This window comes from Apis dorsata, unplaced genomic scaffold (assembly GCF_000469605.1).
Source record: "Apis dorsata unplaced genomic scaffold, Apis dorsata 1.3 scaffold_88, whole genome shotgun sequence".
In the NCBI taxonomy this organism is placed as follows: domain Eukaryota; kingdom Metazoa; phylum Arthropoda; class Insecta; order Hymenoptera; family Apidae; genus Apis; species Apis dorsata.
The window spans coordinates 1,183,707-1,202,414 of NW_006263386.1; the positions used below are offsets into that span (position 1 = coordinate 1,183,707).

The 18,708-nt window shown below is 26.9% G+C and overlaps 1 protein-coding gene across 4 annotated transcripts in view; it reads right to left on the bottom strand.

Annotated features, from left to right (window-relative positions):
• Nucleotides 1–18,708, bottom strand: part of LOC102675637 (neuronal acetylcholine receptor subunit alpha-7-like) — a 265,300-nt gene that overhangs the window by 56,084 nt on the left and 190,508 nt on the right. For 3 of the 4 annotated variants that reach the window (XM_006611465.2, XM_006611466.2, XM_031508539.1), the window contains one exon: nt 17,788–17,832. In XM_006611465.2, the coding sequence (XP_006611528.1) occupies nt 17,788–17,832 (45 nt within the window). Of the gene's footprint in view, nt 1–11,094; nt 11,245–17,787; nt 17,833–18,708 lie in introns of those variants that run through there. The other variant, XM_031508538.1, reaches the window with a different exon arrangement.

Genomic DNA, 18,708 nt, shown 5'->3' on the forward strand with positions numbered 1-18,708 from the left:
AAGACAAAATTAAAAAAAAAAAAAAAGAAAAAAAGAATATTGAACTGTGAAATGCGCTATTCGATCGATGTCAACAAAACATTTTAATCAAACTTCACCCATTCTACAAACATTCACTCGCACATTGATAATCTGCCTTAAACGCCCTGCCTCAATCCCGGCGGCTGAAATCGCTTAAAATCCTCGCCAGCCTTCAGGTTTGAACCTTTGGCAGAGCTTTTCGCGTGTGCACACTGGCGAGCCTGATTATTCGGATTCACCCCTGGAATTGGGGCACCAGTTTCGAACTATCCAAGAACTTCGTTTAAAGTGCTGCGGGCAAGATTCTTTTGCATCTTCTTCCCTCCGAGAACTCTTTATATTACCTTTCCTGAATCCACCTTCGAAAGCATTAACTGTTTAATGACATGGTCTATTTCCCTCTGGTGTATTAAAAAAAAAAAAAAGGGAGGAAAAAAAAAAAAAAAGAAATCTTTCGAAACATTTTGAATTTCGTTTTAATGGCTCTTAATACCCCAACTTTTTCTCCTCCCCTCCTTTTTTCCTTCTCCCTTCACTTCGAGCACCGAGGGGATGTTGAAGCCATAATTTACAACATTCGAGGATATTAAAGGAAGATAAAATGTCGTGAGAATATCTGAGCTCTAGTCTCTTCAGAAGGTAACCGGATCGCTGGTTTCGCAACTAATTTTAAGTCTCCATTCTCCTCGTTGAAGGACGTAATTAGAGCGTTTCCCAAAGTTCGTCGAAACGAGGAAACGGTGAGGACGACGATGAGGGGATTATGTTGGAATGTTAATACGTTGGGATACTTCAACCCTTTTCTTCCCTCCCGATTGGATTTTCTTCCGTAAAAAAAAAAAAACACGATCCTTTGTTCGAAAGTTTTCAACAATGCGTGCGAACGATCGAAATCGCGCGTACGATTGTTTATTTTCGACGTGTTTATTTTTAGACGAAAGTTTCGCTGAACTTTGGCGACTCGATTTGTGATAGTAGTTTGTTCGATAGACGGTGTGAGATTATATAACAAGTTCGTCGCAAGTCACGTTTTAATAAAACAGAATCAAGTGACCTGTGTTTTGAAAAATATATTTTCTAAATATTTAAAAAAAGATACGAAATGAACGAAACGATCGATAATATAATCGATGTGTCAATTAAATTGTTTACTCTTTCTTGCCATTATTTTTGTTGTGTACAACCAACACAGCCGCCGTTGTAATAAAAGAAAACAGTTTATCGATCGTTTGTTTATCAAAGTTGCTTGTTATTTATTTAATCCTTCACTATAAACTGTGGTGATAATTTAATTTTATTAAATTTCGCGATAAATAATTCTTTCCAACTGAATTTTTCAAAATTATATTATTCATAAAATGAATTTACCCATATTATGATAAATTATTGGATAAAAAAGTATCTTATTTAGGGAAAAAAAAGAAGATATTATATATCACGCATCAATAATATCAATATCGATAAGCGCGAATTAAAAATATATGAAAAAAATCGTATTGAGATCGAAAACATTAAAATAAATATTGTCACAAAAATAATAATAATAATAAAAGAGAAATGAATCCTTACTACGAAAAATATCTCGGAAATTTTCAACTAATAAAAAATAAAAATAAAGAATAAAAATAAGAATAAAAATAAACGAATTTCACTTGACATTTTAATTTTAAATAAATTTGTATCTGTAATTTTTCAACTTTACCAACACATCACTCCAAAGAATATTTATATTATATATTATAATAATATTATATATAAATTACAAATTCATCGCCATAACAAAAATCTCAATTTTTTCAAAGACACCATTCGACAAAAGTTTTCGAGTAAACCGATTATTTTCCCTCTACAGATATTCTACATTCACTCTGAAAATGTTTGCCCTGGAAATATCATCGATTTCGAAGCCACGCTTCTCCTTTCCTCGGATGACTGACCTAATTAAACCATGCGACGAACTTCGTCACAAGGCGCTCTCAACAAGGGCTGGATCGAGGGTGGCGACACGAAGGTGAGGACAAAGATATCGCCGGAGAATCACGAGAGATCGTTAAACCCTCGTTGTTTATTCTTTCGTAAAAAAAAAAAAGGAAAAGGAAAAAAAAATAGAATTAGAACAGAGAGATCGACTCGACGGCCTTTTTCAAAATATTAATGCTTTAAATCTATTATGGACGCTCGTTGCCTCATTGTGAACGCTTTTATGCTCGCTTCAATGGAGCGGAGAACACGAAGAACGTATATATATATATAAGAACGGGATGAAAAGAATGATGAGACGGTTGGAGTATCGTGATCGTATAAATCGCATAGTTTCGCGAAGTTTAGCGAAAGTTTGAAGGAATGATTCCAAGGAAAATGAAGTTAATAATAAATAAGGTAAGTGTATACGGAGTATACGAGAATTTTTAATTGAGAGGAATTTTTAAAAGATAGGGTAGAGGAAACGCTTCATCGTAACTTCAATTTCTGAGATGATTTTTCTAATTTCAATCTTCACTTTTAAGACAAAAATAAAAGTCGTTTTGATATACCTTTGAAATGGAGTTATAAAAATAATTTTATTAAGAATTTAATTAATTGAAGAAAAAAATTAATTAAAAATAGACTTAATAATAATTAAAAAAGATTCTTCCAATAAGAACTAAATACATATAGCTCCTACCATAGACAAGAATAAAGGATCAAAAATTAATAATAATAAGATTGTCAATCATGAATAAGAAAATTAACGAGAGAAGTTAAAATTAATTTTAACCTCAAAAATTTGTTTAAACGTTAAAACAAAAATTTAACGAAATTACATATAAATATACAAAAGAATTTAAAACGTAATTATTATTTTAAAACGTAACATTTTATCCTGTTTTATTAATTATCCATACAATCATTGGTGAAAGATTAATGAATGAAATAGTCTTTAATGAGTTGATTAACGTTCCTCGATTTCTGGAGCATGGTGAATGCGGCCAACACTCTCATCAATATGTACATTCAGCCCAATATGTATAATCATTCGTCAAAATGATCGTTTAAACCATCGGTTCTTGATAAGCGCAAATGTACGCGTGCATCCCATATCGGTTTAATCGTACTTTACGGGCAGATTGCATACACGCGATTGATCGTTTAGGATTGGAACCGTAACGATGCTTGATTCTGCCCGAAATAACGAAATCCACCGTTAATTAAAAAGCATCGAACCCCTTTATATTTTTAATACGCGATTCGGTCGAGGCTTAATTGAACCCGACGCGGAACCCAGAAAAATCTCTTCATTGTTATCTCGAGAACGGGTCGACGAGGATACAGCAATCGCTTCGATGAGATGGAAACAAGTGGAAGATAAACGAATAAGCTGGATGTATTTACGATAATCGAGAGTTTTCGAAATTTTTTTTTTTTTTATAAATATAAATCTTAAGATGTGATAATTATTGTAAAAATTCTTTGTTAACAGTGTTTTCTGAGTGATTGATTAGTTTCTTTTGTTGATAAAATTGTAAAGAGATAGATTTAAAGTATTTTCGTGTGAAGATGACACATCTTTCTTTTTATTATTAATTAAAAAATTTTTTAATGCACTTGATAAAGAAATACGAAGTTAATTGGATGGAAAAATTATTAATTTAGGCGATGTTTTAATTTAATTTTAAGTAAAATTATAAAAAGACTGACAAATGACTTTTGAAAAAATATTTTTAATTAAATAGATTTAATGGTTAACGAAATATTTTAATATTTAATATTTTATTAATAATAATAAAATTGAAATGAAGGATTTTCTATTTTTACATCATAAAGAATAAGATGGTTAATTAATCCATTTCTCAAGATAAGGATAAAAAATTCAGAGATGGGATAATGTCTGAATATTAATCTTAGTAACTGTATGATACTTAATAATTCTAACGAAGATAAAAGTATCATCACTTGCTATATTTCTATCTCTTTAATGATGTGATTTTTAATATGCATGATAGTACTCTTTGAAAATTCATGTTTCGCTGTAAAGCTTTGACTACGTTTCTCGGATTCGTTGATACGAATCACACATCGTTGTTTAAAATCTCTCTTTCTTTATCATTTTTTATTTTCTCGAAAATGTGCGCACGAATATTTCAGCTTATTTCGTTCTACTAATTTATTTCATTTTTGTATTTACACTAGTCAGACTTGACTTTAGCTAGAAATATTCTGTATGTAAATATTTTATGATTAACTTTTCGTGCTACTAACAAATTTAATATGATTTATAATGAACAGTGAATAATTATATCTACACGTAATGATATTTATTTACCAAAAAAAAATCATGCAATTTGGATTTTGTTTTTACTTTAACTAAATAAATATCTTTGTTTAATTATTATAACAAAAAATTATTAATATTTATGTTACTAATCTATGAAAATAATTTTAATTTATTTTATTAACAAATAATATAAAAAAAATTCTTTGAAAAATTTTTCTTCTATTCCATATTTTTTCTTATTTTCAATATGTTGTATTCAAAGAAAGAGAAATATATTTTTAAAAATTAAATTATATATTCTAATTCTTTCTTTTAACAATATATAAATTCGTGAAGAATATTTAAAAAGTCGATTTTAAATACTAAAACATTGATATACAAAAATATCATTTGAGTTTTATTTATTAAACAATTCAATTTTGGAATTTTAATATTTATCTTATAATATCTCAAATTCGACTTTTCAAAAATTGCTCACGAATATATTAGCATCCTATTTATATCTTCTATTTTATTATTTCAAAAACTTTCAAGCATATTTCACATTACAATAAATTTCTCATTTATCAATTTTTTCTATTTATCTGTTTCAAATAAAAATGACTGTATCAAAGTTTCATCTACTTGATATCACAAGCAATATCATCAGTAAATATACGCACTATGATGCGCATGTAAAAATACTTTCAGTTTGTTATTCTTCTCTACCTGTGTAATTTCTATCATGTTCAAAAAAGGAAACAGAAGAGATGGCGGTTCGTAAAACAGCTGAGTAACTTTGCACCGATATAAACCACGTCAAAGTGAAATTGAGCCTGGCACGTAAAGATAGGTTGTTTCGCGCCCTCCCACCCCCAACTTTACAACCGCCTCACGATTTCTTATCTTGACGAATACCTCGAAGGATTTCCTTCAATCGAACGAGGAATTCAACGAGGATTCCCCGTGTTTGTAATCGAATTACCCGTGAATATTCGATGAAATATCGAGAATTAAATTAATATCAGACGACGCAAAAGAGGCACTAATTGACGTAATTATCTTTTTCGTGTTTAGCGTAATTGCAGTTCGATGGAATGATTTTTCGATGGTAGAAAAAAAAGGGAGGAGGGAGGAAATGAAATAATTAATAGTGCTCGTTAATTATCGGAATTTTATGAAATTCATGTATATTTGAGGTTTGAAAAAATTGAAATATTGGAAAATTTTATCTGAGAAATCTCGTCTAATTTATCATTTGATGGATCTTAAGATGTATAGTTTCTAGAATGTCCTTTTTCGCTTTTGTCAATCTGCATTAAACTATGTTTATTTTATATCAAAAATGTTGGATGAAATTTTTCTAAATAATTTCCTATTTTTTCCTAAAAAATTGCTATTTTTTATAAGGTATTAATATAACTAGATTACGGATATTTATACATTTATACATTTGTGAGAAATTTAAATGTGAAAAAAGCACACAATATGCAAATATACGCAGAACAGATGAAAGATGATGATCAGTATGATATTTAGAGAATGATCAATATTTCCATTTTTATAATTCAATCTTCTGACGAATGAATTATAAAAATACAAACTTGCATAAATATTCGCAGTTATTTTAAAAAACCATTAGAAAATTAACACTCGAAATACCACAAGAATTGCATAAATTTAATAATCGAATAAATATCATCATTTTCTAACCTGGAATTTATATTATATATATATTTTTGTCTCAACAGAATATAATCAAATGTACAAGTAAAAAGACTTATAAAAGATCCTAAAAGAAAAAATCTCAATTTTAAAATTAAAAGAAAAGAATACGAATGAAAGAAAATCAATTTTTCTTTTTCTTTCAAAAAATAACTGTGCAAGTTATTGAACGAATGGAATTGTAACACCGATAGCACGATGAATTTCACACCCAGAGGGTGTGAAATTTTGAGAAATGACGTATTGAAGACGATCCATGGCAAAGAGGGTTCGAATTTTGCACCTTCGGTTTACAATACGTTACTGGCTTTTGATCAGGGACCACGAACTCGTGGCATAACTCAATTCTCGTTGAGAGCTAGTTAATACACTCTCGATTGCTTGTGTGACCCGAATTTACCCCCAAAGTGCCACCTATATGTATAAGGAATATTTGCCCGCTTCTCTGCGGATGCCAAATCGTTTGACGAGGAAACATGCTTCTCCTGAATAAATATTAGTAATAGGACCCCTTGTATTTTAGTATACTGACGCATCATCCTACTCGATTGATCTTCTAATCAAATTCGAATTTTTGATTTAACAATTAACAACACGACTTATATTTTATGAATTTTCGATATTTTAGTTTTTTTTAATTCAATAGATATAGTTTAATAGATTCTCATCAGGATTTTTCATATATATATCAGATTAAAGATATCTAATTAGATTCATTTAAAAGTTTCTTTAATATATTTTGCGTAAAAGCTAACAAGAGAACTTCGATAACTTGAAATTTTTTTAAAACTTTGAAGGATCGTAAAGCATCTCGAGAGAGCTATCGCTACTAAATTAAAATTATTTGAATATCACATTTGTTCCATAATTGAACACACATATCTAAAAATTTAAAAGTTGTTAAATAATCCTTTTTATCGGAATAAAAATTTTTTAACAATTTAATGGCGTAATTTTATAAAGCGTAGAACAATTATTTTTTTCATATCTCTATTATAATTATAGAGAAACATGAGAAAATAATAATAAAATCTCAAATTCTTTTTCTGAAAAGTATTTTCATTCTGAAAAACTGAATTGTAGCCAAGAAAGAAAATTGCCCGGTAATTATCTTGAATGTCTCTACAAATCTTTAAAGATTTAAATAAATTGGAAATTTTAAAAATTCTAAAAATAAAAGATAAAAAGAGGATATAATAATTATTATTAATCGAAATATTAATTTAATTTTTTTATAATTTTTTTCTTTCTTAGAAGAAGAAGATAAAAATGGATATGATAATTTCGAGCTGCAGAAAATTATTATAATCAAGAAGAAGAGGTTTATAATTAACGCTATGATTAAAGAAAGAAGCAAGAAAGACAGATGATCGTAAATTTAACCTTATCAGAAAATTGCAGTTAAACGAATCACGGTTCTAAAATGATCAAGGACTATGCAGAAGCAGAAATTGAGAATTGAGTTTAATTTAACTTTCATTTAAACGAAATTCTAAGGATAAAACTTTCTGGAATTTATCTTTGATCTCCATTTACTGATAATCCTTTTAAACACGAATCCTTTTAAATCAAGAAAATCACTCAAACTACACAGTCACCATGAATTAAACTGATTTTGGTTTTATCTCAATTCTATTTGTGTATTTCAATTGACGAGACACATGAAAAGATATGATTTTTAATTACGATAATAAAATTTTCCTTAATTAAGATAAACAATCTAATCAATTGTTTAAAAATTATCTAAGTAAAACTAAAGACTTTATTTATCTTATAAATTATTGCAATAATTTTTTTTCAAAATAATTTTGATGATTAATCAGAAAATAAAAATTTTACCGAATCATTATATATATATTATAAATATTAAAAATATTAAGTTATTATATTATGAAAAATTAAAAAAAGAATATATAAATAAAAAAATAATTTATTATTGACAAAGATTTTCTTCTATATTTTGATGCAAAAAAGATAAAATAAGACAAAAAAGTATTTAACTCTTTCCTCAATCTTAAGAAGAAAATTAAACGATATCTTCAAATTATTTGATAAGTTTCAAATCGTCGCTTATATCACATGTATGTTTGTATTTGTTTTATAAATACTATTTGACACAAATTGGATACACATTTTGCATTTCGTAACGACGCGACACCAATTAAAACGTAATAGGCATGTTATGCCAATCAAACGACAGTATTTCTTTAATCGTATACGTACTACATAAGATGACTACTCGTTGATTTGAGCCGATAACATATCAAACTGATAAAGTGCCCTCGATGGTCTATAGAATATCAGTCTATCTCAATTGACAGTGGCAGGTACATTAACGAACCTAATCAAACGAGGATTCTAGCCGTCTGTGATGCTTCTGACTCATCTTGTCCTGTCATTGATAGCCGATAGTTGGTAGTCGCAATTGCACATTCGTGAACGTGACGTGCAGACGAAAGGAAGGAACTAATTGACAATTTGGAAACGAATAAAAAAAATAAGGAAACGACGTGGATGGAAAAATCAACTATTCTGAAATACAAATATTTCGTAAAGATTATAAAGACTTAAACTTCACCAAAAATTAAATATTCTAAAGTACAAATCATATGTTGTATCCATCACGAATAAAAAGAAAAAATCGATAACCAGTTCGTCGTAACGCGAATCTAAACAAAAATTTAATTCACGCTACAAGCTGGAACAATAAACACGAGAAACAATAAAATCTTTAATGAAGTACGTCTCGAGAGCCATAAAATGCCAAGATTTTGCGTAAAACGTGGTAAAACCGTGTAGTACCATTTACCGTACGTTTCGTTCGTCGAGATTTTTTCACGGCTTGAAAAAACGGGTTACTCTTTGTAGAAAAACAGAAAAGGAGGGAAAAAAGAAAGGAAAAAAAAAAAAAAAAAATGTTGTTATAGGAGACACCTATATGAGATACGTCGAGTAACTCCTTTCTCTCTCCAATCCCTCTTTCTTCACTCCCATTTCTTTCTTACTCGTCTCTTCTTTAGGGTGAACGCACAAAACTGGGGTGAGAAACGGAAATAGAGACGCGATGGGGGCTAACAGAAGGGTGGAACGAAGCGAGGGAGGGTAATAGTGAGATGGTAAAGAGGAAAAGAGAGTGCACCTAGCGCTGACTTCGCTCATAATACCATAGAACCGTTAAAGCTCACAGACACGCGAGTACTCCGCCTACTCGAGTCGTGCTCCACTCTTTTCTAGTGGAGGCCAAGAAGTTACACCCTACCGAGAAGTTCGTTTCTGCGATCGTGGATTTTCACGTAACTACGTACCCCGCCTACGACTGTGCTACGCGAATGCACTTCAGCCTATCTCGAAACTACTTCGTTGATGCATCCCTACCTCTATACCCTTCCGATCGAAGCGCTTCTGAATTCTGAATTCGCCAAAGTAGGCTAGTACCTTGTGAAACTAATTTTGACCGGAAAACATTTTTCTTACCATTGACAGGATAAGAACCGAGGATGGTGAAAGGTTTCGTGACGGTGAAAGGTTAATCTTCTGTCTCGAATAAAAGTCGAGATACTCTTTGATGTAACGTCAGGAACATCAGATTTATTTTTATGTATCTTATGATGTTGACGAGATGATTATTATGGTTAATTTTATATGTATATTAGGATTTTTTGTAATATGTATAAATATTGTAAGAAATTAAGTAAATAATTATTTTTCAAAAAGTTATAAATTTTGAAAATACGATGGAAAATAAACAGTATTAAAATTTTATTGAATAAATATATTTTTTAATAATCATAAATAATTTTGAGAAATATGATTCACGATCAATAATTAAAAATTATTATTGTACTTAAATATAAATATTTTTTAAATAAATAGTAAATTATATTCAAAATGTATTACCATTTCAAACAAATAAAAAATTTATATCAATGACAATAGATGCTAATCTAAATATTTTTAAAATATATTAAGTCAAAAAATTTAAAAGAATTTGATGAGAAATAATGCATTAGAACAAAAATATATAAAATGAAATAATAATTAAAATAAATTAAAAATTATAATTAAATTATACAGTCGAATGAAAATGTGTCGATTAACAAATGAGAAGAATTTTATCGTTTGTAAATTGAAACCACGTGAAATTGAGAGACGAATGAAATAATTTTGAAATAATGAAACGAATCTGCTGAATCTGTTCTGCTGATATTCAATCTTTCCAAACAAAACTAAAGATATCGGATATAATATTAAAATTTCAATTACGAAGGAAATTACAAGGCGAGTTCTTCAAATTCAATAGCCGATAAATTCGATATCAATTTGACAGAATATCCTTGAACGTTAATTGAATTATGTGTCAATGTATTGTCTACAAGTATATTTACTTTACGCCGAAATAACTGTACTTCAATTATTTGAACATATTGGAATTGTATTAAATCTTTTTACATCTTATATTATTTTAATTATTAAAAATATCGAAACTCTTTGTATTTTATTTCAAGTTTGATAAAATATTTGTAAAACGATTAAATCACTAAACGAATGTATAAATCAATCAAATATATAAATATATTTTTTATTAATTTTGTGTTATATATTTTATTTAAATAACTTAATAACTTATTATATTATATTATTATATTATTAAATAAAAAATATTTCAACAAAATACATTATATATAATTACATAACTAATTTTATATTTTTCATATATATAATATATATTTTCATATATTGGTTATAATTTTTATGCTTCACACGGAGTAAAGTTCTCAGAAAGCTTTCATCTTATACGTATATTATTTTCGCTTCAAGTGATTTATAAACTCGACAGAAGTAATGGAAAATTGTAAAACTTTCTTTAAGAACAAAAAATCACTTTTCTCTTGAAAATCGAATAGAAGAATAGAGAAAGAAAGATTTGAAAGAAATTATTTTATACTATCGTAATGAAAATATTATTAAAATATGAATAAAATGATTTCCTAATAATGAACAAAAAGACATCTTAATCTATTTTATATAAATTTCTCTTATATATTGAAAAGAGAAAAATTCTTTTAAAAATGTTTTATTATTAATAAGAATTTTAAAAATTTAAAAAGTCTCACCATATTGTATCTGCTTGTCGAAAGTAGTTCATTTATCCTCATTGAAATCACATATTTATATACACTAATAATATAGAAAATTATAACAGAAAGACACAAATGACGCACTTTCACTGACAATTATTTTAGAATTAAAAACTTCTTCTTTACGGAAGTTCTTCTTGCTACGAAAATCAAATGAGTGACTGAATATGTACAAATTGAATTAAATATATATAATTAGATATTTCTATATATACATATTTTCAATTCAAAAAATTAGCACATATTTTTAAAAAATATATAAATAATTTGATTCATAAATTATAATTTAATATTAAATATATAATTTAAATAAATTGTATCTCATATGATTAACGTATTAATCATATTAATTTAAACAATAAGTATAGGTGGCGTTCTATGGTGTCTAAATTGGCCGAATGTACTGTAGTTCAACGTGCTTTGAGTGATATAAATTATAATAATTAATAGACATGTGCGAATATCGTTCAAAACAAAGACGAAAACAAGGTGAACGCAATCAGGTAAAAATTCCAAGAACATAAGTATATACTTCCTTATTGAGAGTTCGGTATCAACAAAACAAATGCTATTCGTATTTTTTTTTTCGAAGTGTTCAATTAGACATTCTTTCCTATCGTTGCGTAATGGTACAAAACGTGGCGTCGCGTCGTGTCGAATACATCTTTCTGACGTCTAACATTTATTTTATAAATTCGATATAAAGTATTTCGTGATAAAGTATTTATAAATTGCTTTATAAATTGGTATCGTGAACTTTGAGTGAAAATAATGAAGAAACAATGTGGAAAATATAAAGAATATGAAGAAATACCTGGTGATTCTTGTAACCTATTGATAAACATTTTGTCTTGGTGAGTACATCATAATTATATATATTCATAAATTTGTTAATTCATAAATGGTTTAAATAATTTTATTATATGTTTTCATAATAACATGTAAAAGCATAAGTAATATACGTTTACCTGAAATAATTTATATATTTGGTTAGAAATTCAATTGCGTCATAAATTCTGAGTTTAGTGAATTGTATATCAAGTATGTTTAAAAAGAAAAAATTATACATAGGTAATTGTATGAATATGTGCATATGTATAGAAATACATATTACATTCATGAAATATTTTAAAATTGGTGAATTTCAAATATCTGTCATTGTGTGTATATTTCATCAGATTATGATACAAAAATAAGAGTGTAATATATTAAAAGATTTTATAAATTCTAAGTATTAGGATAATACAGAAAAATTTATAAACCAATCATTTTCTATATCTATAATTATAACTATTATTTAATATAAAAGAACGAATAATTTGTTCATTCTTTTTTTTTGTTATTAATTTATTTTTGTCAAAATTAAATTCTAAAAGTCTTCAATTTTCATTTATGTCATCTTATATTCTTCTAAACTTGATATTTTTATATTTTTTGTTTAGATCTTCTTTCTCATTTTTCATTAAAATTTAATATTTTCAAAATACATAACCTTATCTACAGTATATATATTTTCTTTGCTATATAATTATGTCTTTTATTATCAAATTAAAAAGATTATCTAAAAAAAAAAAAAAAAAAATTTTAAAGCAAAAAAAAACAAAACCATTAACTAAAATATATTTTTTTTTTTTTTTAAAACTTTTTTTTTTATTTAAAAAAAAATAATATTTTTTAAAAAAAAAAAAAAAAAAAAGAAATAAAATAAAATTCTATTTCTTCATCGATTCGAATCGAATTAAATGATTTTATATATATTTGTATAATAAATATAAGTATAGTTAAAATTACGAAGTAAAATTATAAATATATATTTTTTTATGTTTATCAGATCTATTAAAAAAATATGTTCTTATTAGCAAGATTTTCTCGCTTAATTTGCTTGCTGCATATAATCGATACAATAAAAAACTTTGAAAAGAAACTTCATAATAAAATAAAAAAAAAGCCGGAAAATTCTTTTTATTTTAAATTAATCAAATAACGATAGAATAATTTCAGAAGAAAATTGTTTAAATTAAATAGTAAAATATTTAAAATTAATTTTTCATATTAAAATATTTGATATAAAATATTATATATTTTAAATAATAAATAATTTAATTTGAATATTGATAAAAATTTCAAATTTGAAACAAAGTATCCAAATTTGTCATCTGAAAATTTGTCTTTTCAACAACCTAATGTTTCGATTACTATGCAAACTAAATTAAGATTGATGTTTATAAACCGATTAAAGTTTCTTGCAAAGGATGTCCACCTTCTGTCAGAAGTTGTATAATATATAGTCATCCAACTTGGTAATTACCGTATAAATATAGCATAGTTTATATGCTGTAACACATTTGAATCTTTAATAAGTAATCAATGTATGACCAACTGACATGGAATCTTTTGCACATATGCAAATTATGCGGCGTTTCGTGCATGTCGCTTAATACATATTTCTTGTATGTCAATGTGTTGGTATGCTATGGAGGGGATATGCAGAAATATGCTATGTATCTTTGCATTCTCTAACCCATGACCTCAATGAGAAACTATGCAAATGCAGCGTAACAGTTGATATAGATTCAATGAAAGCGAAGCAACCTTGGATACGAGGTGCATAATATCTATTGCATTTCAAATTTTCACATTAATCCACAAATATCATTGTTAATATATAATTTTTCTCTTTGTTTAATGTGTTCTTTTTCTTAATTTTTTAAAAAAGATTAATCATTTAAAATATTATATCATAGAATAACTTTTTTTATATTTTTATTTAAATAGTTTTTCAATATTATTATTAAATTATTATTATTTACGATAAGATACACTATTTATTGCCAAAATATATATTTATTTTATTTTTATTTTGAAAATTATTTTTATTTTGTGAATTTATTTTAATTTGAAGTTGACTCAAAGAAAATTAATTTTATATCATCTATCAGAAAGATTCCTTTTCATTATTAAAGTATCTGTTTATTTAATTTTGTATATTGGAAGTGTTTAATGAATTACACGTGTATTTGTACATGTTTGATACATGATTACAGTTTTCAATTTTCCAACGTATTGATTCTTTCTGAAAAGTAGCAATTCAAATAAATAATTTTAGATTTTACATTACATTTAATTTTTTATTATCTTAAAAATAATCTTAATATTAACATTTAAAAAAGTATACGATAAATTTTGTGATAGGAATTGTATACTAAAATTTCAAACATTATTTCTTTTAAAATTTATATAAAATTTATAGATTTAAATAATTTCAAAATTAATATAGAATTGAATACATAACTTATAAAATATATAATTCCATATAAGAAAACAAATCTTCATATACGCGTCCATTTACAAAAAAAAAAAAAACGATTCACTTACATTTATATCTTTCTTGAAACCATTCGTTCAACTTTCTTCGCTAAAACCATTTCTTATGAATAATCGAAGGGGTTTTCAATTCCGTGTGTTCCATCGCATATATAAAATTCCATATCACTTACACAATTTTTATATTTTTATAAAAATATTTCGTAACTTTAATTTTAATCGTACGATTACTTCATAGCTCCTAGATATTAAATAAAAATTGTGAAGATATTCCTGAGTTATTGCAGAGGAACATTTGATTCTGATTGTCCCCTTCTTCTTGGCTGAGACACAAATGTATTTGATAGAAATGCTATCAGGAAAATATGTAGGACGTGGTTTCGATACGTGAAAACGTCAAACATATCTTGAATATCTCCGAGTCTTATCTCGAAGTTGTTGAATATCTCAGCGACTTATATTCAAAAAGATATCAGGCGGTGCAAGTCAAGTGCAGCTGTGCGTTAAGTTCACTCCCTTACTACTCGTGCACTTGACATCCAAGGGTAGACGAAAAAGGTTAAAAAGAGATGAAACTTTTTTTTTTTTATTTGTTCATACTGCGCATGTACACTACCGCGAAAAAGTTTGAAAGCATTTGGAATTTTTTTTAAAAATAATCGGTAATATATTTTTATTATATGAAAGAATCATAAAGAGTAGGCTATATAGACATATATAAGTAAATATATTAGAAAACAAATATAATATTTATTTCATGAATTTTGAAATTTTCTATATTTTTCTAGATTTTTTAATATTCCAATTATTTCTCTTTTAATTTTTACATTGAAAAATATATAATGTATTGTTTTCATGAAGATGAATATACAATAAAATTGAAGTATTCATAAAATCGAAAGAGATAAGGAGAATCGTAGAAATTTATATGGATTTAATTTTCAGAAGATCTTGTAAAGATCTCTATTATGTTATATTTGTTTGCATTACTCGATCACATGATTAATTAGTTGATGCAGTATTTTATACAATGGATTTAATAAACAATTACGATGTTTCATGCAATGTAATACAATTAATATTCTAGTGAAATAGAATTTCGAATTAAAATAATTCTCTTTCTTCTTTGATTATTCTTTATGGTGTATTATTGATTTCTTGTCATTGTTATTAATAAGTTCTAATTACATTATAATTACTGTTCAAGAATAATCGATACGTTCTATTTTTAAGGAAATAGAAATTTGATTTTGAATATTTCTATATTTATTTTTCATGGAATAATTTTAATAATTGAAATCATGTTACAAGACTTAGGAGTTTCTAATAATATTTTAATAAAAATATGAAAAAATAAATCCATCTACATTATTATGTGAAATAAAGTTAAATTAAAATAATAAATTTTTTTCTTTTCTGAAAAAGATTGAGAAATTTCACTTTTCACGGATATGATATTAAAATAAAAGTAAAATAAAGTTGTGTATTTTATTCGAATATCGTAAAAGTTGATCTCATTCGAGATATTAGTTTCGATTCTATTCTTAATTTCTGAATTTCAAATACATTTTCTTGTATCTAAAAAAAAAAGGAACAAAAGAAATAAAACAATTTTCTTTTAAATTCAATTAAAAAATGCACAAAACAAAACAAATAGATAAAATAATAAATGAATTACCTTCAAGATCGTAGCTTTTATAATTACATATCTCGATTAACAATAGAAAAAAAGAGGATTTAGATTCAACATACATTACATGTTTTACACATAAAAATGCTATTCATTTCGAATCCCTTCGTCTCACGTCTAACGATCTCGAAATCATCGTCTCATTTGTATCCGTTCGTTTAATTTATCAACGTCGGGTGATCATCCCAAATATTAATCTCGTATCAACGAAGAGATAGATTCGAGCGTGTTTCTATGTTTCCCATTTTAATTGTTAACATAGAAATCGGCCGAAATGGCCGAAAGATTCGGCCATTCGACTCGTCGATCGAGCCGAAAACATCATCGTCGAATCGTTAACTGTGAATTTGGGTCATTGCAAAGCCTCATGACGCAGGCATTGATAGGGGTTGTGGATGAGGGCGAGGATTGACGAGGCATAAGCCGTTGGAAATGAGCAACGACAAGCGTTTTAAAGTGCGGTTCGAAACCTCCTGAAAGGAAATATTACGGCGGTCTACCCTAATAAGGGTGCGCCACTTCACCCTCTCCAACGGGAGTACCTGTTGCCCGTGCCTCTATTAATAGTTCTAGTTGATAAGAATCTGTTGTGACCACGATTCGAACTTCAAAATAATACCACGTGATCCTTTCCTCCAACTTGGATTTGATATATTGGAATAGAAGTTTCGATTTGGGAAATTTATGATCGATTCACGTTGAATTTTGTGTAAGTTTTATGGAAAAAAATTTATTTAAGGAAGAATTTGAACAATTTATGATCGCAGTGATAGTAATTTTCAATTATTATTAAGTTTTGTAATGTGTGATTAGGAATTTTACTTCGTAAAATTGAAAATTCCATGATGAACTTAGACTTTACTTATTTTTTAGAATTTCGAAGTTGTTAAAAATTTTTCTTAAAAAGCAATAGGTATTTGTGATCACTGAAGTTATAATCATATATTAATTCAAGTATTTTTGTTTAAGTTTTATACAAATGTTTGAAGTAATATCGGATGTTTTTAATAGTAAGAATTTGTGAATGATCTATGATCAGTCAGAACAGTAATTATTTGAAACAAAATTATGGCTAATTGGAATATTGGGTTCGATGTGGATCTAATATCGTTAGGAACTGTACTGAATTGCATAGAAATTTGTATGGTCAACAATTATTGAAGATGGTAATCGTAGTTAATTCGAATATTGGCTTTTGTAATCTGTAATTAGAAATCGAACTTCAAAATATCACGTGAATTATTCGCTTCTCTTTCTTCTTTCGAATGTTAAAGATTCACGAGTCAAAAAAAATTTTTACTCGAATCGATAGAAATTTATGTAATTTTGTTCCTTCTTTTTTTTTTTGTTTTTATATTTAAAATATAAATTAATACATTTACATATTCAATTCTTTTATACGAAAATTCTTTGTTTGATAATTTTCATCTTTTAATTGGTTCATTAAACGATAGTTTTATTATATTTCTCTCTCGATAAAATTTTTTCATGGTTTCTCTCATTTTTTTTCTTTTTTTTTTTTAATTAATTAGTCAATGAGAATTATTCAACATCGATATTAAATTTTGATTGCAATTGCCACGTGAAATTAGCTCGTATTTTTCCTATAGCTTTATAAAGGTTTCATTATATTCATGATACATTAAATAACTCACCAATTTTAACCAGAGATTCGTGATGAGCAATTGGTTCTTTTCGTCCTGAAACAAAAAAAGAAAAAAAGATATAAATTATACACGATGTTTTAAAATGGAATACCAAACTGCAGAATCGTGCAAATTTCTAAGAGAAGAAGCAAAATTAAAAAATCCTACTCGTACTTAAAGTTATTTATATATAAGGAAAGACAATTAAAATATTAATATTTTTACCTTTCTTAAAAAATATATTGAATCGTAAAAAGTTTTTCTTAATTATTTAATATCTTTCTTGTTCGTGTTCCTAATAATTCAATTAATTAATTAATCAGGATCTTTGGATATTTGAATAAAATTCTATTAAATAAAATAAATAGATAGATCCAGATAAATTCACTTGTCAAATTATCGTGAACAGATTAATATTATTTCAAATTCAAGGGCTCGATTCTAAAGTTGGTATTCGAAAATATTGCTCAAAGCTCGCTTATCAATATAAATGATTGAAATTTACATTAGACAGACTGAAGTACTTTTACTCTCCATCACACCTCTCTTTCTCTCTCACCTTATCCATAACATAAACCTCAATTATTTATAAATGAATCTCAATATTTATTTTTGTATAGCAAATTTTTATATTTATTTTGACTTTTAGAATATTCCGTGTTAACACATGGACATACGAAATATTTTCATGTAACCATCTAAAAATTTCCATGAATGACTTGAACACCGTCCATTACATAAAATATCTTCTGCACAATCGAAATTATGGTAACAAAATTTCTATTCCAAAATGGTTCCTTTTTCCTTCGTCGAGTTTTAACCCTTAGGATTCCTATGTCGAGTATGGCTCGACATTACATTTCTTACATCAACTCTAATTTCGAGCTAGAACACGACTTCTAAAATAATTTAAAATGTTTTTTTTTTTTT